The sequence below is a fragment of the Struthio camelus genome, chromosome 5, assembly GCF_040807025.1.
Source record: "Struthio camelus isolate bStrCam1 chromosome 5, bStrCam1.hap1, whole genome shotgun sequence".
Lineage (NCBI taxonomy): Eukaryota > Metazoa > Chordata > Aves > Struthioniformes > Struthionidae > Struthio > Struthio camelus.
This window is the reverse complement of record NC_090946.1, coordinates 55,131,996-55,158,523: the sequence shown is the minus strand read 5'-3', so window position 1 is coordinate 55,158,523 and position 26,528 is coordinate 55,131,996. Positions and strand designations below refer to the sequence as shown.

The 26,528-nt window shown below is 38.1% G+C and overlaps 1 protein-coding gene across 3 annotated transcripts in view; it reads left to right on the top strand.

Moving 5' to 3' along the window:
- The window catches only part of BAZ1A (bromodomain adjacent to zinc finger domain 1A), a 68,277-nt gene extending 44,001 nt beyond the window's left edge, over positions 1 to 24,276 (top strand). For all 3 annotated transcript variants that reach the window (XM_068946435.1, XM_068946436.1, XM_068946437.1), the window contains exons 17-27: positions 1,202 to 1,326; positions 2,913 to 3,521; positions 6,313 to 6,476; positions 6,660 to 6,814; positions 9,509 to 9,657; positions 16,564 to 16,811; positions 16,927 to 17,153; positions 18,321 to 18,805; positions 20,289 to 20,434; positions 22,663 to 22,750; positions 23,265 to 24,276. In XM_068946435.1, the coding sequence (XP_068802536.1) occupies positions 1,202 to 1,326; positions 2,913 to 3,521; positions 6,313 to 6,476; positions 6,660 to 6,814; positions 9,509 to 9,657; positions 16,564 to 16,811; positions 16,927 to 17,153; positions 18,321 to 18,805; positions 20,289 to 20,434; positions 22,663 to 22,750; positions 23,265 to 23,455 (2,587 nt within the window). In that variant the 3' untranslated portion in view covers positions 23,456 to 24,276. The remainder of the gene's footprint in view (positions 1 to 1,201; positions 1,327 to 2,912; positions 3,522 to 6,312; positions 6,477 to 6,659; positions 6,815 to 9,508; positions 9,658 to 16,563; positions 16,812 to 16,926; positions 17,154 to 18,320; positions 18,806 to 20,288; positions 20,435 to 22,662; positions 22,751 to 23,264) is intronic.
- Positions 24,277 to 26,528: the final 2,252 nt, after the last annotated feature.

Sequence of the window (26,528 nt, the reverse complement as noted above, 5' to 3'; positions counted from 1 at the left end):
TATGACTATGGGCCTGCTTTTTAAAGGGCACTTTTAGTGTACGTGACCAGAGCTTGCCTAGGTAGTTTCATTAACTTAAATGAAACTTTTTTTATGTGGTCAAGTATATAGCCCTTAATGGTGATTTATCTTTTTTTCTTCTTGGTGTTTCTAGAATTGTTTTGTGACAGCAATTTTATTTTTTAAATCATTTTTATTGTACTCATAATGCGAATGCAAGCATGACAGCTTTACTTAGTGACAAGAGAAACTTGCAAAATTTAATTTGTATTTTTGCGTTACATCTTATTTTGTACTGATTTCATATCTGTGAATATCTTCATAACAATCCATTCTAGTTTTTCTAATTTGAAAAACTGATCTGAGCTGGATAATACTGACAGCACATAACAGTTATGAATCAAATTTAATAGCACTTTTAAAAAAAAATGCTGTGCTATCCCAGGTGATTTCCATAAACCCACGTTTTTTTGTTCTATTAATAAAACTGTATGGTTTCAGGTGGTAAGATTCAGGCTCATGCAGCTGTACATGATTCCAGAAAAAAAAAACAAAGTGTATATACAACACTATATCTTTACGCGCTTGAGGAAGGGAGTTAGTTAAATAAATCTGCTTGCAAGAGGTGAGCATGGGCCAAAGACAGATTTGTGTTATATTTCTGAAATTATAATTGAGAAAAAAATCATAAATGAAATGTTATCCTGTAGTAGATGCATGTGGGTCTTAAGGCTGTTAATTACATTTACTGGATGAGGGATAAATGTATATACCATTTTATAAAAATATTATTATATTTTGGTAGGGAAACGTTATTATTTTTTTAATAATGAAAAATAATTCAGCTTAGTAGAACAACACTAAGATATCTCCAAAAGGGGTCCTATTATAAGACTGTTCTTTAAATGTGTGAATGATAATAGTGAATACTAGAGTGCTGGGTTTAGCATTTAGCATGGAACTTTTCAGTTACAGTTCAGTATTTTTGCTTGCTTTCTTAGAAAATATTTTCTATTATTTAATGCTCGTAATTTTAAAAAAGCTATGCAGCATTACAGATCTTTAAGTTAAGTACTTTGGAGAGAAAAACACTTCTTGAGTTAAAGATCCCATACTGTATTATGTATTTTTTTTTTCATTCCGTTCAATTTTTAAAATATGACTAGTCAATTAGTCATCTTTATTTATTTCCTCATGTCAGGGAGGAGGACCGGGAAGACCTTGATACTAGTACAGAGAGCAAAGAAGTTGAACGTAAAGAGCAAGACATGGACACAGTGACAGAGGATGAAGAGGAGCCGGGACCAAACAAAAAAGGAAGAAGAGGTAATGCTATAATGTGTTTGTTTATTTATATGAACATACCCCTATGCATGCACGCACCTGAGAAGTTACTGGTTTTGTAGTGAGCTTTTATAAGCTATCAGTCTTCCTTGTAAATTTACAAAGAGGAAAGGACCATGATCATAACAGGCTGTTAAGGGCATTGAGCTGGGCCTGATCTAGTTATAGCTGTCAGTTGTATGTGCTTTCACGCTCTTGTTCCTTTTATCTTCTATACTTGCTGTGTCTGAATTCTTCTTATGTTTAGAAACCAGGCTATTGCCTGACAAACTACTACAGTTCTGAATAGTGTACCTCACTGACCTTGTAGGAGTCTCATCTAATAGCGTATGATGTGGTTTAGATTCTTCTTATTAGGAAGTTGCAAAAGCAACCGGTATTTTAAAAGAAAATGTCACACTAGTTGGGTTTACATTTGGCTTTGTTAATGGAGCAGAATACTTCCCATACAAGAGTGAAACCAGACTTATCCCCAGATTTAATTTCCTCAGGCGTATGCTAGCAGCTGCAGTGCAGTGAATGGCACAGCCTGCTATCTGTAACTAGATACAGATATCATGAAAGAAGGGTGAATTGTTGATGACTTGCACTGCTAGCTCATCTGTTTCTCTTTCTCCTGAAGGCTTTGTGGCAGTGTCTATGCCAAAAGAAAGCCTTTGGATGACCTGAGACTTTTATGTTGCGAAATTGTACAGTTTATAACAATACCTGGAACAGAAATTCTGACTCTTTCAGTAATACAATTTGCATGTTTATTGCAGTTTAATGATAATGAATGCTAAACATTTAAGTCTTTAAAAATAATTTCAAGTTTCTCAAATTCTTGGAAAAGAAAGTTTGAGACGCTAGGCCCGTAGGATAGACAAGTGTTTTTCACTCTTGTCTACAAATGGAGAAACTGATAGTCATGCTGGAAAACCAAAGCTGTGAACGCTGGCAGCGTCTTTTGCAGTTGCATGTTTCAATTAGAAGGCCTCCTTTTCTCTGTGACTATTGGAGCCAGACTCTGGCAAACTAAAATGTTAACTGGAATGTCTTCAGAGGGGTGGGAGGGGAATAATAGTATATGAAAAAAAAATTTGGGTAATGTAATGTAACAAAGTTTGCAATGAAAGTTTTATATATGGATTATGTTTTTTCTTGAAGTCCTGGGAGGTTTAAGTTGAACGCTTTCAGTATGAAAGTCCGAAAGGTAGTTTATATTTAATAATGAAATTGCTAGAATTTTACTGTCATGATGGAAGATAATTTTATAACATACTCTTGCATTCTTAAAATGTTCTTTTAATAGTGTTAAAAATGACAATGTCAGTTAATGAGACTAGGTCTGGTACACTAAAGCACAATAAAGATGGCTCCCTTTTCATTAAGGAAAGAAAGGTTAATCACTTTGCATTTTTCTTTAGTAAAGCTAGTATTGTTCCTTGAGTGGGCTGATGGTCCTTGACAGTACTAGTGTAGATAATCAGAAAGGGAGAGAAACAAAAACTGCCCTTTATTTGGCTTATTTTAGTTAAAAAAAAAATTTACGAGCATGTCACTGTCACTCTTCTTGCTTTAACTTTTAGGAAGAAGAGGGCAAAATGGGTATAAAGAATTTACAAGGCAAGAAGAGACCATTTCCGAGAAGAGTGAACCTCTTACTGCTGAAGAGGAAGAAGCTTTAAAGCAGGAGCAACAAAAGAAAGAGAAGGAACTACTAGAAAAGATTCAGAATGCGACAGCCTGCACAAATATCACCCCTTTAGGTCGTGACCGCATGTACCGACGCTACTGGATTTTCCCCTCTGTTCCTGGGTTGTTTATAGAGGAGGACTATTCTGGTCTCACAGAAGACATGTTGTTGCCTCGAACCTCTTCCTTTCAGAATAGTGTACAGTCTTGCACAAATGAACCTCAGGTATTCAGTAAAACTGGAGAGTCTTTGAAATCCTCTGAATCTACCTCCACTATTGACCAAGATTCACACACCAGTGTTGTTGTAGAGGTGCCAAGGCCAGTATATAAACCAAACCGTTGGTGCTTTTACAGTTCTCGGGAACAACTGGACCAACTCCTAGAGGCTCTCAATTCCCGAGGACATAGGGAGAGTGCCTTAAAAGAAACTCTTTTACAAGAGAAAAATAGAATATATGAACAACTAAGCTGTTTTCCTGTGGAAAAATTCCATATTCCAGGTAAGAGAAAAGTTCCTGATTTCTGTTTGTTTCCACAATTGTAATTTTAATGTAAGATTCTAGTAACCTCTAATTCTCATTTAATTGTGATTCCTAAGAAATAAGAATTATTCTTAAGCATTATTTTGCTCTTTGGGAGACATGGTTTGAGGGTTTTGGGGATATTTGTTTTGCTGATGGATATTAAATTGTACGGTGTTTTATGCTATTAAAAAGAAAAAAAGCAATAGTTCTTCTCGTTCCTCACTGCCTAGTAAAATCAGATCTACTTTTTAAAAAACTTCCCTAGAAAGTAATTTGAGCTTTGGCCAAAGATTAATTACACATAATTTGATCATTTGACATGTCATTTTTTTTTTTTTTTTACCATACTGAAAATGAGGACAAGGTATTGTGCCTTTGGAGAGAGAAACTTCATGAAGAGAGGCAATTGCTATTATGGTGATTTTTGAGTAGGAGCGACATGTCCTTTCATAACATTATAATACATGAAATTATCCAAAAGTCGTTACAGGTCTGCATGTTGTGAGCAAGGGGGAAGTGGCATGTTGTAAGGTCATACTAAAACCTTTGAAAGGAAAAAAGAAAGACTTGTGTAGATGCGTTGGTTGCTGAATGATATAATATCGGTGCAGTGGAGTCTGTGATTTTTCTTTGGCAGATCTTCCTTACAGGAGAGGGAGGATCTGCAGAATGTTTTCATGGGTTCAGAATGTAAAATGTACTTAAGACCATCCTAGGTTTAGATTTTAGGGGTTTTCCCCTTTTCTCTTGGTCAAATGTTTTGCAAATTATCGGCCAGGCATTCGCTCTAATTCTGCATACGCAAACTTGCAGCTGACTTGCTTGTGGAGTGTTGGAGAGGAGGTGTTACCAGAATGAACCTTGATAGAGTAGCGTTTAAGAAATTGCATTTTGTTTTGAATCGGACAAAGTTTTTATGAGGTTTTCAAGTTAGCTGTCTGGGGGCATGCGAGGATTGTTCACAGCAGGGTTGAATTCTGTTTTACTGCAGTGCGTGTGCCGGGACGTGTCTCTAACACTCCATGTTCTGCTGAAGCCACAGTGGGTCTCCCATTTCTCTTGGTGCAGGCTAGCACAGCACAGGGTTTCTGCTCAGTAATTAAGCTTTAATTGGGGGTCTTATGTCTGTGTTCTTGTTGTTTTGGTGAGAAAATCTGTATCCTTCCGTGCTATACACGTTGTGGTGGTAGTAGGGTTGTTCCCTTGTTTTCCTGCTTGCTACTGCTTTATCTGTATTGTGTGCGTTGCTTTCTTCCCTGAAGCTGAAGCGATTGTGTTGCCACACGCACACGTTTTCTTCTTTCTTTGCTAAAATGATAGAATAAGGTTGATAGAGTCATCTTTGGACTTCAGAATTTTCACTTTAAGAGCAAGGAAATTAAAACACAGCAGTTAATACTAGTGCCTGCCTCTCCTGCATGATGGGGAGTGATAAGTGGCCATGCGTGGTCCTGCTTTGGAGGGAGCTCTACGGGAGTCGAATTGAGTCATCTTATTTCCTTTACTCAGACGACAGGCAGGGCAGTTGAAAACTAATCTGTGCTTTTATTTATTTATTTATTTTTGTCCCCTTGCACCACAGACTACCCTTCTTTTTCCTCCTTGCGCTCACAAGAACGTGGAAATAAAACAAAAATGCGCTATTATGTAATTGTAAATATTTACTGCAGTATTTTGTACTTTTTTCAGTATCGCTTGTTTGCAAGCCAATTGCTGCCATTTCATTTCCGCTCCAGAAAAAGCATTTTATTTCTGCTTTTTTTAAACCAGAAAGGGCATTTCCCCCACCTGGACTTCACTGCATGCTAATATCCATTTTGAGAATATTTACTGATTCCCTGTGACTGACAGTAATTGTTCCTGCAGTTAAGAGTGTGATAGAAATTCACCCTGTACTTCCTTGACAGCAGCTTTAAGATATTTTTTGATTAGACAGCTCCAAGTTCTTCCATACTTCTGACCACCACTCTGCTCCATTACCTTAATCCTGTGAACAGAGACGTTTGCCACCTGTGCAGGTTTTACAAAGTCTAATTTAGTGTCTGTGCATGCTTTCAACTCTTCCATGCAGCTTCTGAGCTTTTGCATGTGTCTTCCGCTCTCTTACGAAGAGGTCTTTTGTGTGATACCTCATAATGAACTTTTCCTTTTCCCTTCTTTTTCATAAATTGTCTGTCTTTAATTAGAGGGCCCAGTAAGTCTAATCCATACCTGTGCCATCTTGTCCCTCTGGTTTTCAAGTTGGGTATTTCAAAGAGATTGTATCTGCCCTTAAGTTGTCCAGTTAGTTTTTGTGACTTTACAGTTGCACGTACTTGTTTTAAACGTGGCCGTGATAAAGATCCATGCGAAAGGAAAGACGGTTCTGGTTTTTTTTTCCTATAAAATAAGGTCAGTTGATCAAATATGCAAACATACTGCAAGTATGACTTTTATCTTTTTTTTTCTTTCCTTTCCCTCTTGTATTTATAGCAGAGAGTGGTTGTTGCTTTTCTACTTACCTAGATTAAAGACAATAATTTTTAAATTGGCAAAAATTTCTCATTCTGCACTTTGGGAGACGCAAATGCTTCCTTTAAAAGTATACTTTGCTTCTTGGATCAGATACCTTAGTTGACACGGAGATGTTGGTAGTAACTGCTCTTGTTATCGGAAGAGTTCCGGTTTTTAGTTGTCAGGTGTTGAAACTGTAGAGTTGGTTTGTTCTGCCCTGTACCACTTTAAGGAGCAAAATCAGCTAACAAAAAATTATTTGGTATTATTGCAGACAAACTTCAAAGTGACATTAGACCTCTGTCAGGACGGGGAAGAATGCAGAATGCCCATGATCCATCTCAAATATCTGCAGAAAAGCAACTTGAATTGAGACTTAGAGATTTCCTTTTGGACATTGAAGACAGGATCTACCAAGGAACATTGGGGGCTATTAAGGTATCCGTGAATTGCAGAGTACCTGGGAACACAGTGGTGCCGCCAAGTCTGTAACTTAAATGAGAACTCTTGCCTTCTATGGGTTTTACTGAAAATGTGTTTTAAGTGTGTACAGTAACTGGCACTACAAAAGTCTGTGGTCTTTCATTCTTTAGAAGTTTCCAATTTGTGCGTTTGCTTCAGGTCACAGACAGACAGTCCTGGAGAGCAGCCTTAGAACATGGGCGGTATGAGTTTCTAACTGATGAAAACAAAGAAAATGGTATAATCAAAACTGTGAATGAAGAATCTGATGAAATGGAAACTGACGATCAGGATAAATTTATTGTGAAAGACAGGTAAGAACTATGATTTAAATAATGACTCTTTAGTAATTTTTGAACAGGTAACTTAAGATTTAAATTGTAAAATGTGAATTTTTTTACTGCTTATGTTTTGTAAATTGCGTTGTTCTGTTACTAAGCAAAACCAAGACACCTGCACAAAAATTTCGACAACTTCCACCGTTCAGATATTACACTGCTCAAAATGAACATTCTTTATTAAATAAGAAATATGTTAATTCACTTTAAAGTCACTTAAAATGCAGAGAAAAATGAACCTGACAATTATGTTCTGTTTTCTGGAAAAAAAAGACTTTTAAGAAAGTATAACAGTCAAAAGGAAAACTAGTAATAGTAATTAATTGTCTGGTGAACTGTACAGCGTACTGCTTCGTGAGTCACAGTAGGAACCATCGGCGCAAGAGAGCGTGGTCTGCGCTAGAGCCGTTAGCACTACAGCAAGACAGTGATACAATCTTAGAATTGAAGTAACAACGATCCTTTTGTAAAGCAAACTGCAAGCCAGTACAAGAGAGGAAGCTTCAAATTGTGTAGTTTTGCAGCCACAAAAATGGTTGGTTTGCTTTGCTTTGTAGGGGGTGGGGAGGTTGTTTTTTGTTTTTTAACCTAACTTTTGAGAGAGATCCAAGACTTCCACTAAGTTAGTGTTTGTTCAAACTATAGATACTAGGGACTTTCTAGGAAAATTTCTGAATATTTCATTCTCAGTAGGTACATACTTTTCAGAAATAAAAAGGTACCTTAATTTACATATTTTTTTTAAAATTGTATGTCTTGAAGTGATATAAAGAATGAAATGTTGCAAAAAAAAAAAAAAAGATCCGTTAAAAGGATCATTGCACTAACGTATTGTTTACTTATGTGCTCTGTGAGGTTTCCTCCTAGTAATGTCTTTGTCTTATGGATAAGCAAGTAGGATTTTTATCTTATGAAAGCAAAGGCCTTTTCTTGACAGACTCTTGAGTCCTGTATTTTGTGGGAATTTAAACTTTAAGGTTTTTCCCTTTCTATTTCAGTTTGGTGAATTAGTACTTTCGTGTAGGACTCCCTTTCAGATTCGAGTTCTCCAAACATGTGCAAAACGGATAGGTTCATCCCTTTTTATAAAGGAGACAATTTGTGGAGATTTGCTTCCTGAAAGCCACAACGTAGACATATTCCATTGCTTTAATTTATTAAGCAGCTAAAATTTGTCTGTCTCCAGTTACCTCAGGCACTTGCTCCTGTTGCTGCCGCTCGATTCCCCTGCAGAAGCTTGTTGCTTCCCCCCCCCGCCCCGCCCATGCTACTGACTCTTTCCATCAAAGTTTCTGTTATCGTTGGTACTCTAATGAAGTCTTGCATATTAAAAGAGAGACTATAGGATTTTGGGGTCACGTGACAGGTTCCTTTTGATGCTGGGCTTTTTATTCACCTCAGCGCAAATGACATCTCATTAAGACCTTGGAGTTTGACTAGTGAAATGTAAATAAAGTATGCAGCTTTTTTCTGTTTGCTTTCAGGCTCTCTAAATGTGTGTGACTGCACAATATAATGAGCAGCTTTTAAGCGTGAAAAAAGAACAGGGACAACCAGAAGCGCTGCTCGTTCACCAGAATAAAGCAGAGTCCAGACAGTCTTAGTTAGTTATGTTTCTGATAAACCCCAAGCAGAAACTGATTTTTTTTTTTTTTTTTTTAAATGTGAGCTGCTCTCCTACATCCTACTTATGCTTGTGGTTAGGGAACATTAACTACACTTTGAAAATGATCACTTAGTCCTTGGTCAGAGAAGGCTGTTTGACTGGAAAACTACCTTTTATTCTTGGTTGAGGAGTCTAAAAAAATAAAAAATAAAAAAAAAAAAATCCACAGCACATCCCTTTCAAGGCGGTGTATTTTGCCGTGTTCAGCTGTTTGAAGGCAGGCTCTTCAGTAATGAACGTTCTGAGGCTGGCGTATCTTATGTTTAATCCTTAGGGGAAACCATATTCTTGAAATGAAATACTGCTCTGTTTTCATCTGTTATCATCTGAAATTATATAGCTTGCTCATTTATTCATCCTAGAGTTTTAAATGGAGATTTTTGTGTAATGAAAAGAGCTGAAATAGTTTTAAAAGGCTGTTGCTGTGGATGTTAAACTCTTGAAGTCTCTTTTTTTTATTGCTGCGGAATTTGTTCTTGTTTTTGTTTTCTTACATGAACGGTTAATATTTTAGAGAAATTCTCCAGGGAGAAGAACATGTAACTCTTTAAAATGTACCATTGTAAAATAATTTCTGAATCTTGCTAGTTGTGAGAATATATGTAGTTAAACTTTTGCAGATGGAGGTATTCTAAAATGCTACATCTTACCACTGGCAGAGCTTTTACTTAAAAATTATTTGAACTATAATTTGAATTATTTGTGTCAAATCTTCTGGAAATCTTAATGTTTATAGTGAGCTTTATCATCCACATTTCTTAAATCATGCTTAGGTAACAGAGTTATCTAAATTTTTATCTAGATTAACTAGGTTAGTTATCCCAATTCTATAGTTTACTAAATAATCACATTTGAGCAGTATTTTTTTTAATGTCCCTATTCTGTACATATAAATAAAATAAAAGTATAAATCCCCAGGATACACATGTGGATACAGATCTCTGCAAGTATCTTGGTGTGGAATAAAAATATCAAAAATTGTATCTAATGCATTTTTATTTTAGACTTGTCGGATTAAAAACTGAAGCTCCAAGTACTGCATCAACAAGTACAAGTACTCCTCAGCCAGTGAATAATGTGGTCCACTGCTTGGCATCTGCACTGCTTCAGATAGAACAAGGAATTGAGCGCAGGTTTCTCAAAGCACCTCTTGGTAAGCTTTCAGGATTAAAACTGTATATCTCTAGTTTTGTTTAAGATTTCTAACAAGAATAAACATTTTTTGCTTCTTCCATGAAGGCTAGATGTTTTAGAGGGTTATGTTGCAGGAAAAGGAAAAATAACCTATTTCTATTTGAGAGTGTGAACATTTAAAAAAAAAAAAGTCACATTGCTGTCAGATTACAAATCCATAGTTCATGAAGAAATACTCATAGTTTTTCTTAACATCCCGCATGTCCTGAATAGCACGTATGGATTAAGAGGAAAATGCACTTTAAACACTTTACTTAAATACATGCCTATTCAATGTGGATCGTTAGAGTGATACTGTTTACAGCATGGCCCCACAATTATACTGATGCAGTGGGAGAGAAACTGTACCCTTAGGCAGAAATGAATTAGCTTGCTGGGGGAACGCTTCTTAATTCAGTATTGCTTTTGGGGTCAATGTATCAGGTAACTACACCATGAGTTCCTTTTACATGTCTTTAGCTTGTAAAGAGGTGGGGTCCTTTTTACATTGTTTCTGTGAAACCAGTGCAGGCCTGGTTTGCCTGGACCCTCTTGTTCAGCAGTAACAGGATATTTATAGTACAGATTTGTATTGCATATTTTAAGATCCTCAAGTGTTGCACTACACAGTAAAACATGGAAATAAAAGATATCAGGAAACAAAATAAAGCAAGATTATAGCTTGACTCTAGCTGGTGTTACTTCCTTGAGTTCCTCTGACACATTCTAGCAGTGAGAGCCAGAATCTGAAGTTCATAAAATCATGTTGTTTTCCAGTGATCCCTTAGGTATGGGTTCCTTACCTGCATCCTTTTGGGATTAAAATTTGGGTTTCGTCTTGGAGTTATGTGCGTACGTGACTTATCCTTCCGAAGGCAGCTGTCTCAGCTAGGTTTTCATTCCTGGTGTGATGCTCAGGAAGAGTTGTGCCTCAACAGGGCTGCTTTAATTCTCATCCTTAAGAAGGCAGCATGGCTAGCAATGCAGTGCACACCAGGGATCCTCCAGAGCATGGACTGTTAACGCGTTCTGTTAAACCGACAGTCCGCTAGGATAAGGGCTGCATGCAAAATCCTTACACTCTGACAGATTTTGCTGCAGCAGTCTAAGATGTTAATACCACTCAACCCTGCGTTTTCATGAGAGGTTACCGCCCTGTGGTACAGCTGATGTAAGACTGTGTTTCTGCATCTCTTGTGTGCAGTCTGATGTCTTAATGTCAGTTGCTTCTGAAGGTGAGTTTCAGCTATATTTACACTGGAAAATGTGACACACACAGGCATGGGTTCCCTTCCACAAGCTTGTTTCATCAGTGTGGTTATGTCCAGCAGGGGAACAAGCAGCAAATGATTGAGATGGAAGGGAAGAGCAGAGTATTAGTTTAAACTGCAGCTGTTTGAGTGCCTTACGTGGTTAAGTGTTAGGTCAGCACAGGAGCGTCCTCCCTTTCCAGGACAGGCATGTTATAGCTTATTTCGGTAGCCTGCTTTCCTGCCACGTGACTGGATTCACAGCATGTACATAGTACAGTTAATTGGCAGTACATCTAATGTTTCTCTTACTTGCTCTGCATGTGCAGGCTGTCAATGCGTTCTGCATGTATGCCTCCCTTTCCAAACTGTGCCTGAGAAAGGTATTTTGGCTGGTGGTCACCGGTCTACCACAGTCTGCCCTTAAGGGAAGAAAGAATTGGCTGTGAGTAGACTCTGGGCTGTAGATTGGCCATCCTGAGTTAGATGCAAAAGGGCTAAAAGCAAAAAGTGTCCTTGAAATATTTGGAGAAAGTTTTCAGTAATCCTAGTACATCTTTTCTTCACTGATCCCAGTTCTGTCCTAATCTAACGATAGCTTGTGGGTTTTTTTTTGTCTGACCTTTTGATGATTATTATTTGCTCCTGTATATAAAGAAGGCAGTCTTGGACAGTCTACACTTCTTGAATCTCATGTGTTTGTTTACATTGCCATACTGCCTGGGCCATCTCTTCTGCTTTGAAGAATGATTCTGCCTTAAAATTATTGTAATGTATAGAATAACATGCATAGCTCAGGGAACAGGAGAAATCCCGTGCCTCCAGCGTTCTAGCTGACTACCCTCAGCTACAGTGTCAGGTTCCCTCCTTCTTTTACCTTTGCTGCCAAGTGTCTCACGTTTTTGGTTGCATAGCGGCCTGCTTTTAACAAGAGATGAGAAGAGCCTGAATGGAGGCAAGGTTTTAGTTTTGGGGTTAGAGTACTCTTCGAGGAGAAAAAGTTTTTAATGGCTCTGCATTAAAGAAGGCCTAACATACACACCTATTTATTGATTTTTTTTTTTTTTAAACTGTTAGGCAATTATATGAAAAGCGCTCTCACTTAAGAGCTTTCGGACATGACCAAAAGGTCTAACTGCAAGATGTCAAGGAAACTTGTGTATTAGAGAGGCACCCAGAAAATTCAGGCACTTTAGAGGTCAAGCAGCAGTTTTGGATGCAGCTGTTTCTGGATATAACCCTCTGCTGTTTCAAACGTGTTTTTAACCAAAAAAAAAAAAAGTACAGAATTTGCCATTTCTGATCTTCAGCTTAAGCTCCCTACTGGAAACAATGTCTTTTCATGTTACTAAAGCAAATTCTGTTTCTTAGTTTGCAACTTGCATGTGTATAATGTGCAAAGAAGTTCTCTGCTTAGCTTAAAAAGGATATGTTAATGCTATTACTAAATATCTCTAAAAAGTGGACACAATGTCTTACTGGGAGACTTCTTGTTCACAGAGATACCTTCTTTTATTGGCCTATCTAGGAAGTGACCAAGACTGCTGTGAGGATAGAAATTGGCTTTTAGTGTATAGTATGTCAGGTTAGTCCCCTGCATTTTTGCTTTAAACCCAACTAAATCTTGCTTTTTCTTCCTTGTTATTTCTGTCATTGCCTTCACTGTTTTTTGTTTGTTTTTTGCCTTTTTTTTTCCTCCCCTGTTTTCACTATATGCTCTCTACCCAGTATGGAATGGAGCTACACTTGAAACCATTTCACTCTCTTTACAGCTTCAAGCGTTAAGTACAGCACACTGAAATTCCCTGCAGTCACTGGCAAGTTTACCCCTGGGGCCTCCAGGGTGCAGAGCAGACAAAGGGGATCCAGCACAGTCCTAAAAAGACCAGCTGCTTCTCTCTGCTCTTTTCTGCTCAAAGTCTCTTATCAGGCTGCCAGGAACCTTGCTGGTGATTCTGATAAGTTTAAAGTTGGGATGCATACAAAATATACAAGTGGAAGAGAAGGGAAGACTGACACAGAAGATTGCAATGCAAAAGGAGATCTAGCAGACCCCAGAAACAGCACTAGCAGCCTTACGGAATTGCTAGATGGCTGCTAATCTTATGTTTGGTGATTACCTTTGACAACACATGAATTGTATGCATTTCTTAATTATGAATTATCTATTAGAAATCCTTTCATTACACATTAGCTGTGAAAACTTTGGGGTTATTTTTTCCTTCAGTCCGTCCCAAAGTACTGTTGTGGGAGAATAGCAACAAGGGGTTGTAGCTTATAGTACATGTTTTTTCCTGCAAAAAGTCTGAATTGAAACATTATTTTTAAACTACTTTTTAAAGTAGCTGTTTGATGGAAGCTCTTGAAGTGTTTTTGCTTCTCAGATAAGAGTGTATGTGAAGGGGGAAACACAAGCAGCTATTGTTGTAGGTTTTGCCTCTCATTAATGTTAATTGCTTTTCTCCACTTATATGTGAAATGTAAGGAAGTTTTTACAGTGGAGAAGTATGTCTCCTCATTCCTATTATATAGAGGTGGAAAGTGAGGCATAGGATGAAGTGACTTGGTCACCTAGGTGTCCAGTGAGGCAGCCGAAAAAAGAGATTTCCTGCACCAGTGCAGGACATTAGTCATTAAGCATCCCTTATGTTCAGTCATATGTAATATAGACTTCCATACAAAAAGTTGGTTTCTAATTCATGGAGACACCTTTGTGACTGATAGTTGGGAACCATTTACCTCCTGTTTAACTTGTAAGGTAAGGGAGGGTAGGTTTAAAGAGCGTTCAGTTTAATCCTTTTGTTTGTAGAGGGAGTCAAAGTGAATCCAGGATTACACAATTACTCCATGCACGTTATTATTCTCTACCCTTCCCTGCCTACTGTTGTTGACTTGCATGTGTTGGGAACCACTGTTCTGGTTGTATTTTTAGGCTGAACAAGTATAGATTTATACAAATTAGTATTTAAAAAAAAATAAATTCCACCACACTTCAAAAAGGTATTTGAAATAACTTTATGAATTTAATGTTAGGTAATGCAGAAGATAATAAAAGGAAGCAAAGGGGGGATAAAAAGAGGAAGAGAGAGGAAGACCAGACTAGTCAGAGAGATGGTAAATTTTAAATGTTTACTTATATTGCTAAGAATTAGAAAGAATTGAATATTGTATCAGGTTTTCCTTTTTGTCACCTCAGTAATTATGTAACTAGTTGCTTACATTGAAGGAATTGCAGCCTTGAAACCAATGGCTTAACCTTTATTTGAACTAAAACAAATACAGCTTAAAGATAAAAAAGAAAGGTTTTCTGCAACCAGATATCAAGAATTATATTTTCTTTTTATTACTTTGGGACAGAAATCTGCATGTTCATAAAATACTTTTTTTTTTTGCCCTTGTTTTTTGGAAACTTTGCAGCATTGTACAACTGCATATTCCTTTCTAGAAATACTAGAATGGAAAACCCTTCCCAGAACTCAATTAGCTATTGATAGATGACTGTGTAGATCTGTCAAATAACTTCATTTGCATTGCAGCAAGGCTTGGAGGGCTTAGCTGAGAGAAGGGTATCCCACTGAGCAATGTAGAGCTGCTCAGACACAAAGAGGAGGCCGTTTTTCCCTCAAAGTTAACAATATAAATGAGAAGGATGATTGGGGGGGGCGGGGAGAAGTGTTGTTCTGATTTTACAAATTGGGAACTGAAACAGTGAGTGTCACTTGGCAAGTGTTTCTTTCAGCAGCAGGACATGCTGAAGCAGGCCATGATCAGTAATCTTCACATCTTTATCGCAACGGCAGTTGTGCCAGTGCAAGTATCTGTTATGTTGTGTGATGAACTATATTGCTGAACTGATCCAGGTTAAAAATAACTGCCCAAAAAATTAATTAGTAACGCTCAGGCTGCCATTGTCAGCAAAAGAAACACTGGCCAAACTTAAGATAAACTGTCTTTTTCCAGGGTCATAATAGAAATCTGTGGAAGAACTGAAAGCTGATCTAGGTCTCCAGTTGCAGTCTAGTGCATTGGTAGAGTACTGCACTACTAATACACTGGTAGTGTAATAAACAAATAGTTAATTTTCTTCTTATTGAATTTTAAATAATGCATTGAGAGCTGTACTGCAGTGATGCATAAACAAACTTGTTCATTAGAAAGACTGAATTTGAGACAGAAAACCTAGGGACAAAGTAATAGCAATTTAGGGAAATCCAGGTTTGTATCTGCAGTTCAGTAATGGCTAAACTTTATTTACAAAGATGTGCTGCCTGTTTATCCTCTGCCTTCTCTCATCATTGCTCTTGTGCTGCTTGCTGCTAATGCAAATGTATGCAAGATTAGGCAAGTCCTGGCAGAGAGTAGATGAGGAGGCAGAATGGCCTTGCCAGGAGAGCAATTAGTCTCATTTTTGTTCTTTTATTTGTTATTAGACGTTTTCCTCTTCCTCTTTCTGAGGAGAAATCATTTGGCAGACAGCTGGATTTTAGGCCATTCCTGTGCCCGCTGTGACTAGTAGAGCAGGCAAGGTAGCATTGTTGATCTTTTGGCTGATTAACAATGCATTCATACAGTAATATTTGGATTATCACGTTTAGAAGGAAAATCTGTGCATGTTTCTGTAACCAAAAGTGCTGCTGTATTGCTTTTTCCTCTGCTTAAACCTTCTTGCCTTAAAATTCAAGAAAAAACTTTCACTGTTCATGCAGGAATTTGCTTTCCACTTAGCAGCAGTGATGCAGGGTGTAATTTATACCTTCTCGTTTCTGTACCTGCTCAAATAGCCCATTTGCTTCCATAAAAGTCCCACTGCTCATTCCTGTTCTGTACTGCCCTCTTCACTGCTCTCTATATATATTTGCGTGGCCATCTCGGTGGCCTGGATCAAAAACCAGACGTGTCTGAAAAATAATACGGTTTCCCTCCTGCCCACCCTAATTTATTTCTAAACTAAATCAGATCCTAGATCTTATTTGTTTTGCCACCAGGAGTGTATCACAGTTTCAGATGTGCTATATTGCTTATACAGCATCAAGAAAGAAGTTATTTTTCAACCAGATCAGTCACCTGATCTGGCTTGCCACATGGACGTGACAATTCTTGTGAAGGCAGAGCGCGCAGGATAGCGATAAAACATTAAGGGTGCTGAAAAATTAATCTAGCAGATTACAACACGGGGCAGGAGCAAGTGAAGGTGGGAATAGCTCTTTAAGCTCTTTCTTGTCAACAAAGTCACTTGTTTAATGCTTGGTGGTTTCTTAACTTTCTTTAATTTTTGGATTTGGAATTCTATGTACAAGACAAAGTAAAGCAGGAGCGTGGGGTTGATCTTAGGTCTTCTTTTTTTATACTTTCTAAACTGATTCAAATTGTTAGGTTTTCAGGTTGAAGTCTGAGTGAGACTTATTTCTTACTCATATGTCCTATGTATGTGAGTTGAATTGTATTGAGAAGCACAAGTTTACAGATCTGGAAACTAAGGAGGAAATAAGTATTGAAAAGTTAAGACAGAGGTTGTAATATCATCTCAATTTACTGCTGCATATCTGTTTGAAATACAAAGCCTTACCTCATTGTCTAGAATAATCTGGATGTTGGAACAAGAAGTTTGATCCTGCTTTTTCTTTCTCTAATGGAAGATGCCAGTGATGGTGGACGATCCTATAAAACAGTATTGGATCGCTGGAGAGAGTCGCTTCTTTCTTCTACCAGTTTGTCCCAAGTCTTCCTTCATCTCTCCACGTTGGATCGAAGTGTCATCTGGTCAAAGTCCATCCTCAATGCTCGCTGTAAAGTGTGTCGAAAGAAGGGCGATGCAGAAAGCATGGTGCTGTGTGACGGCTGTGATAGAGGCTATCATACTTACTGTATCAGGCCAAAGCTTAAGGTATCTGAGGAAAGAAAATTGTCTCTTTTTTTCACACAGAAAATGTGAGCAGTGCTCACAACTAATAGCATCTTATTAATGCTTGCTTTTTTTTTTTTTTTTCTCCTGTTACTAGGCCGTTCCTGAAGGAGACTGGTTTTGTCCAGAATGCCGACCAAAACAGCGCTCTAGGCGCCTCTCCTCCAGGCAGAGACCTTCTGTGGAAAGTGATGAAGAGGCTGCTGAACGAATAGAAGAAGGGGAAGAAGAGACAAACTATGATGAAGTGGGACAAAGTGAGGAAGAGGATTATGAAGAAGAGCACGAGGAAGAGGATGAATCTCAAGAGGAAGAAGAAATAAGGTAAATAGAGATCCATTAAAATGGTTTTGTACTGGAATATTTTGATTATTAAGTGTTAGGAATTTTTCACACCAGCGCATATCTCAGAAAATTCAGTTTTAAAGAGATGGAAAAAAAATGCTTGTTACGAATTTGGCTCTTACTGCTGGGTTTAATACTAGCTAGAGCTACGTCCACTGGACTTAGATTAATTTTCCAAGATGATAATTCCAGCCTTGGATGTGTGGATGAGATGGCCATCAGGTTTGGCTTCTGTACAGCTACTGTTCTGAATGTAAATTCCTGGATGGGAAGTGGAGAGAGTCTCATACAGTACAGAAGATTTTTCTTCAGAAAATCTGGAGGTTTTTTTGCCTTGTTTTGGGTTTCGGGGCACTAGATGCATATAGTAAGTACTGAATAGTAGGAAGGAAAGGATCGTCCCCACGAGGCTATGTCACTTTGGGAGGGCTTAAGCAGTACTGCAGTAGCTGGTTTAAAGACAAAGTAAATAATCCAATTTGACAATTTCACTGAAGTGATGAGTTTGATATATACGTGTAAGGAGTGTAAAAGCTGAAGGAAACTGTTCTGACCTGGGAGAATTTTTCTTGTTATCTGTGCAGTCATTTGAATTGACTGAAACAAGATTATCTCCTGCTCCGACAGTTGGGGTTCAACAGCTGGAGAGAACTTGCATCTCCTTGAGAAGTAAATTTGTCTCAGGGATCTTCCTTTTCTCCTGCAGCGGCACGAGCATCTTAAGTACTAGTTACAAACCCTGGCTAAAGCGTAACTTTTATGTTTAGCTTTTTAGAACTGCAATTTATTTATGTAGCTGATAACATCGTTCAGAAATCTTAGTAATTACAGTTGCTGTGAGAAATAAAGAGGCAATTGATAGGTGATGCTCCAGGTAATGAATTTGCATTGCCCAAGTTAGAATCCGGGGAATTTTTCTTAAACGTAGCTGCTGCTCATGATATTTAATTAAGAGACTTCAGAGCAGTATTTAAGAGAGCGGTAACAAGATGACTGCAATAGTTAAAGCCACCTGCTTACTGATCCGACCTTGAATAGTTGTTTTTTGTTTGTTTGCTTTTTTTAATGCTGAATTAGAAGACTGAAGGAGAAGAGGGGAATATAATTTTGGGATAAATATCATACATAATTATCTGCTTTTTATAGCCTATCAAAGCAAGGAAGACCACAAGTCAAGTTTCCATTAAAAATGAGAGCAGCCAAACTCAACAATCCTTTCTCAAGTCGGAACAGCCAGCGTCCAGCAAGATATGCTTCTCGGAGTCAGCAAAATACTCCCAAGCAAACTGGATCTTCATGTAAAGTTACCAGAAGGGGTATAAGAAAGGTAAAATCAGCCCCTCCATCGGTGACAAAGCCTACTTTAAGACTTAATAGCCGGACCACCCGTCAGAGCCACGGTTCATTACAAGCAGATGTGTTTGTGGAATTACTCAGTCCTCGAAGACGGCGAAGAGGAAGAAAGAATGCTGATAACACATCAGAAAATAGTCCTTCCAATTCTCTTGGATTTAGAATCGTTGATACTGCAGACCCGAATGAACGGGTTAGAAAGTATCCAGTTTCTGCTTCAAAACTTTCTCTTCCTGTTAGCGAACCCAAGAGAAGAGGCAGGAAACGACAATCCACAGGTTAGAGAAATGTGTTTGTCTAGAATGAAAACAGAGCTCAGTTCCTTGCTGAAATATTCCTGTGGTAGAGTAGGGAAGACTAGAATTAGTGAGAAATTGTGGTTGAAGGAATTTTTACCACTTTCAACAAGACCGTCCTGTTCTTTCCCCCCCTCCCGCTTTTTTTTTAAGGGTTCGCTTCTAGGGTCACTGTAAATTTCCAGTCATGTAAAGAATAAATACCCTAATAAATATATAGCAAACCTGAAAGTGATATGTGTGCCTTGCAGCCATGCGAATAGAAATGTTTACTTACAGGTCTCTTATGGTCTTGCTTTATTAAAGAGTTAGATGGTGAAGAACACAAGCAGGCAAGAAAGTGAAGTTAGGAATATACATGTAAAACAAGAAGCTCTTGAGAGAAGAAAAATGTAATCCATCTGTTGTAGGGCTAACAGTATCCTTGCTTGTTAAGCTCGTGCAAAGTATTTGACGGCGGGGAAATACTTGGAAAGCCACGATACCTTTAAAAACAAAAACAACCCAGGGTGCAACTGAAAAGTGCAAAAGAGCCTGTGCTGCAGTGTGGCAGCATTGTATTCTATAGCATGTCTGTCCCTCACCATTGGGAGTGTGGTGGGCTTATCTTGCACCTATCTTGCTGACTACTCTTGAAAGCAGATAAAACCACACTGAATAGAGTTTTGCGAAGTAGACTTTATGAGCAGAGAGCTTATTCTGTTTTTCTCCGATAAGGCTTTTCTGTAAGTGTTTAACAAGTTGTTTTAAACTTGAAATCAGTGAAAAAATATTTTCAAAACTAATGAGACGAAGATAGAAGAAGTTCTGGTGCTTTGCATTTTATACAGCAAGAGAGACCCAGAGTGGTTAATAATAAGGCTGTAATATAATCATTACTGTAAGCCGAACTATGTGAGTTATGCCTTGATACTGTGGTATTGATAGTTTCAATATCCAAGGTTTTCCTAAAGTGGGAGCTGTTAAATTTATTATGAACAGTAGAACAACAAACTGCTGTAGGAGACTTTAGTATAAACAAAATTTTTTGTTGTTGTGAGTAAAACAGTAATACAGAATGAAAACTAACACATGGTATCCTGCTACACAGAGGTCAAGGATTAAAAAAATCTGTATTTCGTCTTTTAATTTTCCTTTCCAGAGCGTTACAGCTGAAATTTGGAGTTCTTCTTTCTTCCTATAACATAGCTATGCTTGGAATCTGTCCCTGCTTGTTGTGAACAGGATGAGGCAGCCAAGCAAAAGACTAAGAACAGTGTGTCTTGTCTTCACCTTGGATGACATGGTGAAGGAGAAGAGAACCTTTCCGATCAGGGACTGAGACCTCTACCTGATGATGCATCTTCTCACTTTTCTATGTCCCATGCTAGATAGTCTTTTTGTTTGTTCTTTGAGTGCAGAATAACGGTGTCACTTTCTTCTGAATAGCCTCAGCAGTTTTTTTGTTTTGATTTGTTTATTTCAGAATCATCTCCTCAAACCTCATTGAACAGGAGAAGTTCAGGACGTCAGGGCGGAGTTCACGAACTCTCGGCTTTTGAACAACTTGTAGTAGAACTGGTACGACATGACGACAGCTGGCCTTTCATGAAACTGGTTTCCAAAATCCAGGTAACTGATAAAACTGACTGCGCAGGGAATGATAACATTTAGGAATTCTGTTTGCTGCCAGTAAAGCTTGTAATTTATAGCATTCCCCAAGCAGGAGAATACAGCTAAGCAATGGGATTCAGGTAAACTCTCGCTTTTCAACTCAAATATTTGCTGCTAGAAATAGATTTTCCAACTAACTTGTTATTGTGAAAATTATAATTATACTTGGCCTCAAGGGTTGAAAAACGTGAGATACTTTGATTAAAGAACAAAAACAACAAGAAAAAAACCCCAAACCCCCCAAAACCCCAAAGCCTTGGGAAATCTGCACTGGACTGCTAAAGGTAATCTTATGGTTGTTAATTAGTTGAAATAATCTTCAATTTATGCACTGGATTGGATCTTTCTAAAGCTGTATAGATACTAAAGGTATATTTTCAAAACAGAGACTTGCAATAAAATAACGAGATAGGGACAACTTTATCCTCATTCTGATGTTAATTGTGATGCAGTAGAAAGATGATTTCTTAGCTTGCTGCTTAATCTAGTTTCCTTCTAGTTTAGTTTTGAAAATACTTGATGTTAAAGTAGGTACCTAAAGTAAGTTCTGCTTTAGAGGTCTGTAGTACAATAAAAGCTCCCAAAGCACTTTTGCTTTTCTGCATTGGCTTTTTGATTGAAAGGCATTTCTGGAACTATTCTACTCTAACAAAGTACCTGTCCTCTCCAGTCTCTCTGGAGAAACTCTGCACACTGGCAGCAGCCATAGTTTGTTAGGATCTAGGGCTCAGTGATAATTTATAAGTGCTCTATTAAAATTAGCAGTAATAGCTGGTAAATGAAAACCTGAAACTCTTTAAGAGCCACAGGTGTTAGGGAACTGGAAGGATCAATGCATCTGGACAAAAAGAATCATACACAAATGTGAATGAAAGATGTAAGCACAGAGGAGGAGAGGAATTTTGAATGAAACTGAGACTAGTGCCCAGCTACTAGAGTACTGGAATTGTTTTGGGAAACGCAAGAATCTGGCTGAATATGAGGAAGCTTCTTATGGAGGGATGAAAAAATATAATTTAATGTTGATCCGGAAAAGAAACTGCAGATACTTCAGTGCTTTCAGGCTTGCCTGAATTGAGCACTAAAGGATAGCCTCTGTTTGGTTCAGAAAGAAAGATCCATATCTGAGTGCCCCAGACTTTCTTCCGCATGCTAGAAGTTTTGGGTTAAACTTCTTACTGCCTTTAGGACTATGTAAAGAGTGCACTAAATGATCAGAGTGTCCAGCAAGCTAGAAAGAGAAAATACCTTTCTTTATGTAAATGGCACTTCAAAAGTGAAAGGAGTGAAAAAATTAATCGACCTAATTCCATTTCTCTGCTAACCCTTCCTTCTAGGTTGGCTGGCAAGGTGCATTTGATACAGTAAAGTTACAGGCCATAAGCAAGCATTTTGGTTTTAAAATATGGATGATGGTACATGTGGATATTTGTTCTTGTAAGAAAACCACATTTGGATCAGATTGTGCCTTGAAAAAGACACCTTTTTCTTGCTCTGTGATTGAAGGAAGGTGCCTTAAGCTTGGAATTGTTTATTTGGAAATCAGAATTTGTCATCCAAATGATCCATGCCCTTGAGGCTCAAGTAATTCTTTTTCCTCTCTTCACTTTTTTCACATAGCCACTCAGACAGAATAGCATTTGTTTATCTATCTCTGGTACTTGCATACTGTGTCCTGCTTGTTACAGGCAGGTTCACTACCTTCTCTTCAACATAACTAAATGGAATTTCAAAAAATGCGCAGGAGTAAAATGGCTATTATTCATGATTAAGGAGCTTTTCATATGGTCATATGTTACAGGAAAATGAGAAGTTTTTAAGTCTTGGAAATCAATTTTGCTCTTGACAGATGTGAACAGCTGGAATTCTGTAACACTGAACTGTTTGTACAGCTTTTTTTTTTTTTTTTTTTTTTTTTACAGTTGTCCACAGGGTATTTAGGATTAGATTTATTTACCGAATTACTAGCTAATATTTGTTGTGGTCTACCACTTTAATGATTTAAAAAACGAAAGCAATATCTGAAAACTAATATTCTGTCCAGTACGTGGAGGCAGTTGCTTGGGCTCGGGACTCTTCTATTTATTTAAAAAAACAAATTTTTTATGCTAATGCCTAATATACTTTATTTTTTTACATAAGTTGAAATTTAATCTTCCATTTGTTTTTGTGTGAACTTTTTTAAGGTACCAGACTACTATGATATCATCAAAAAACCTATTGCCTTAAATATAATCCGTGAAAAAGTGAATAAATGTGAATACAAATTAGCATGTAAGTATTACTTACCGAAGGAGGTAATGAACACTGTTCTCTTATCACTTTAAAATAAATTCTGATCAGAAAATAGAGCTATGTCAGAGGATTAGAAAGCTGAAATTGTTTTTTGAAAGAACACTTAGGCTTTTTTTAAAGTAGGATGTGTTGAACATAATTCTTGTACCACCAAAACACATGATGTATAGAAAAGAAATGAGCAACTGAGAAACTGCAGGTAAGTTCTCAAGCCTTTGCTGTTAGTGGGTCACTCTGACAGAATGTTTAGAAAAGGGTCAGTTGTAATTGCTTGATTTGTATTTCCTCTGTTGATAATCAGAGGACTTTAAGAATGTTTGCATGACACTTCACTACTGTGAAATACATTTAATGCGTATGTAAAGACATCTTTGCTGGCAACTCTGTGTGTAGCATCACTGCACTAATTCAGTGGTGTCAGAGTGCTTTACTCATACGGCTGTCTGGTGATATGAGATACACTACATTCATTTGTTCACTTTTTATTTACTAGCGGAATTCATTGAAGACATTGAGCTGATGTTTTCAAACTGCTTTGAATACAACCCTCGTAACACAAGTGAAGCAAAAGCTGGAACTAGACTTCAAGCTTTCTTCCACATTCAGGCTCAAAAGCTTGGACTTCCTGTCACATCTGGCAATGTGGACCATGCCGCTCCTGCTGCAAAGAAGTCACGAATCTAACCTCTGCCTTCCAAAGGATTTTTTGAGGGAATCTTTTTATGTTCATTAAAATGAAATGTTAAATCATGCAGTCATCATACCTGTATAAAGCAATAACAACTGTTTAACCACCTTGAAGTGTGGCCTGCACTATATTCTCAATGTAATATTAAGCACTCAGGAGAACGTAGGAAAGATTACCTTTGCTACAGTTTTATTCAGTGTCTAATAATTTTGATAGATGTACTGGATACAGTACTGGTTTACAGAGGTTTTGTACATTTTTAATACATTCATGTGTCCAAATATCTTCCAGTAATATGTTGTTTTTCCTGCACCAAATGACCTTGTTTCATTCTCTAGATTTTCTAAGAGCTGTGGTATTGAGGGCTTTAGCAACTCAGATAAAATCTTCTACTGTAGCACAGTTGAAGAAACTGTGTCTGTGTAAAACTTGTTGGAGCTTATCTTTTCAACACTACACATGAATGAGTACAATTGCATATCCTTTAAGTACTGTACCAGTGCTGGCTGGAGGTATTCAGTCTGAGTTTATTAAGTAGATATTTATTTAGCATTCAAAGTAATTTGTGAATTTGTTTTGTATTTATAAAATTTGTACTTGGGGATTAAAAACAAAAAAGAGAGAGTTCCATAACTTTTTTTAATTTTTTTTCCTGTGTTTTTGTTTATTCCTCTCTAACTTCTTGATGATCAATCAATAAATACCTTCCCCTCTCCCTGGCAGTTCTTCTAGCAATGAGTAATTTACAGGACTGTATTATAAGTTTCTATGTACAACTTTCTAAGTGTACAAATAAAATGACACATTTTTCAAAGTACCTTGAGTTTCTGAAATTTACTTCTGAGTCATGCCACTCTGCCAGCTTCCCTGTTATTTTACCAGAGGAAGTTGCTAGAGACAATACAGCAGGATTTGGCTTCAACTAGCATTTTCAGCAGCTGCAGCCATGAGCTGTCCCACTGTCTTACCTGGTGTCTGACCGATTGATGCAAACGTTCATCAGTGGTGTATGTAGGGAATATGTGTATAAGTTTTATGCTTGTTTAAATTAGGATCTTTATTCTAACAGTGTAAAACCTCATAGCTTTGTTTAGCTGACCAACAGCTTCTTTAAAGCACTCTTACTGTCCTTTATAACGGTCTTTTTACCAGAGCATGACTTTCAGTATTTATCTTTTAAATCAGACTGGGTAAGTAGCTTTACATCCCCTTTAAAAACAGGTTTGCCCCAGGTGGAGGCATACATACGCTGAGAAAGAGCATGCAGCAGAAACTTGAGGTGGGGGCGAAGAAGGTAGGAAAAAACTGTAAGATGAGTTTTCTGCTGCAGATACTTTCCTCCTTGTTTTTGTGCCAGCTTCTACTGCAGCAATAAGAAAACTGTCCAGGTCTGTAGCATATAGAGGTTATTTGCTCTTTCATTGCAAATTGCTGCTGCTGCTGCTGCAGCGCTTATCTTGCCTTAAGAGATGGCAAAAACAGATGTTCTCTTGCACCTAGGGAGGGGACGGTGATAGATAGGAGACGGCTCAGCTTCAAGTTTAAAAATGAGAATAGTGAGGGGGCTCTCAGAACGTCTTGTTAATACTTCATAGTTTCTATGTGAGCTTCACCTTGATCATAGTTGACATCTGTATGTCCTTGACCTGGACATAAGAAAGGTTTTTGGCCTTCCCACGACAAAGAATATTAAAGTACTCGAAAAAGCAATGGGAGTGGCAGAGCTGTCTTTGCAGGGTGTTGGTTGTACTTGATATCCCTGTCTGTCTAGTCCCAAGAGGGTATGAACATACTGACTAGCTGGTTGCACAAACAGTTGTGGAAGTTCTTATTCACATGAATAGTCCCCATTGACTTCAATGAGAATATTTATTGGGGGCCACAGTGAGCTGAACAAGTCCATCTGTGGCAGGTGCAATTTAAGTTGTCTCTGTCCTCAACCTACTCCCAGCTGTTCATTCCTGTCACTCTTTCTCCAAACTTACTTCCTTCAATTACTTCCTCTCAGTAATACTACTATGATTTTAAGAGAGCAGGTGCAAACAATTTAACCCAAATATCTCCTTTTGGCCCTGTTTATGTGCTTGTGCCATTAGTGTTATCAATTTGCCATGAAGTTTGCAAGTCTAAGGTTCAATGTGCGAGGGTAAAATACAGGAAAGTGTGCACTTTGCCTTTGAGCAACAGTGCTGAAAATATTCGTATATACACTGCATGCGCAATGCAGATCTAACTGTCTTTCGCTTTAGTGATGTTCATGGGGCACGCTTGCCTCTCGCCTTCTGAGTGCGCGTTGTGTGCTCAGGCACAGAGCATGGCCTAAACCCTCTCTTCCTGTCAGTGGACTGGATGAGTTGGTGCTTTTGCTGCAGCTTTTTGCAAACTTCAGCTGTACCGTTTTTGAGCTATTTCAAGAAGTCTTTATGTCTGTTTTTTTTTTCCCCCACACCCACCTTTGCAAAAGGGGGAATTGCTTCATATCTCTCTCCCCATCTTAGGGCCTGAGATACTCATGCTTCTTGTCAACAATTCCCCCAGAACAAGCCAGTGTCTGACTTGGTGTGAGCACGTGCTTTCCTCTGGAAGTCATCCAAGATGCTGTTACTACTAGGGTGAGGAGCACGTCCTGGAGAAGTGCCATGTCTGCAGGAGCTCTGAGCCAAAGTTTCACAGAGGTGTAGGATTGGGTAGGTTAAATGGCGCAATCTCAGATCCAGGTCTTCACTAACTGGGCTCTGTGTTGCTGCTTTAGCAGGCTCTTCAAGAAAAAAAGGCAGTAGGCTTCCTTGGGTTCCAAGTCCAGTGCCTGTTTTACAAGTAGAAAAATAACAATTTCCAATAGTGAGAGTCTGTTTCCCTTCAAGAATCTGCACTATATCTTGACCTCCCTCAGCCCCAGTAGTTATCCAGAGATTGTTAAACTAGCTGTTTTTCCTACTGTGCAGATTCTGCCTCTCTTCCTTTCTGCCCCTTTCATTCATGGCAGATAGGAATTACTGAGTTAACAATCTTCTAAGGAATTTCTTTTGATTCTTTTTGTACGTAACAATTCTTTCATTCTCATGGGGC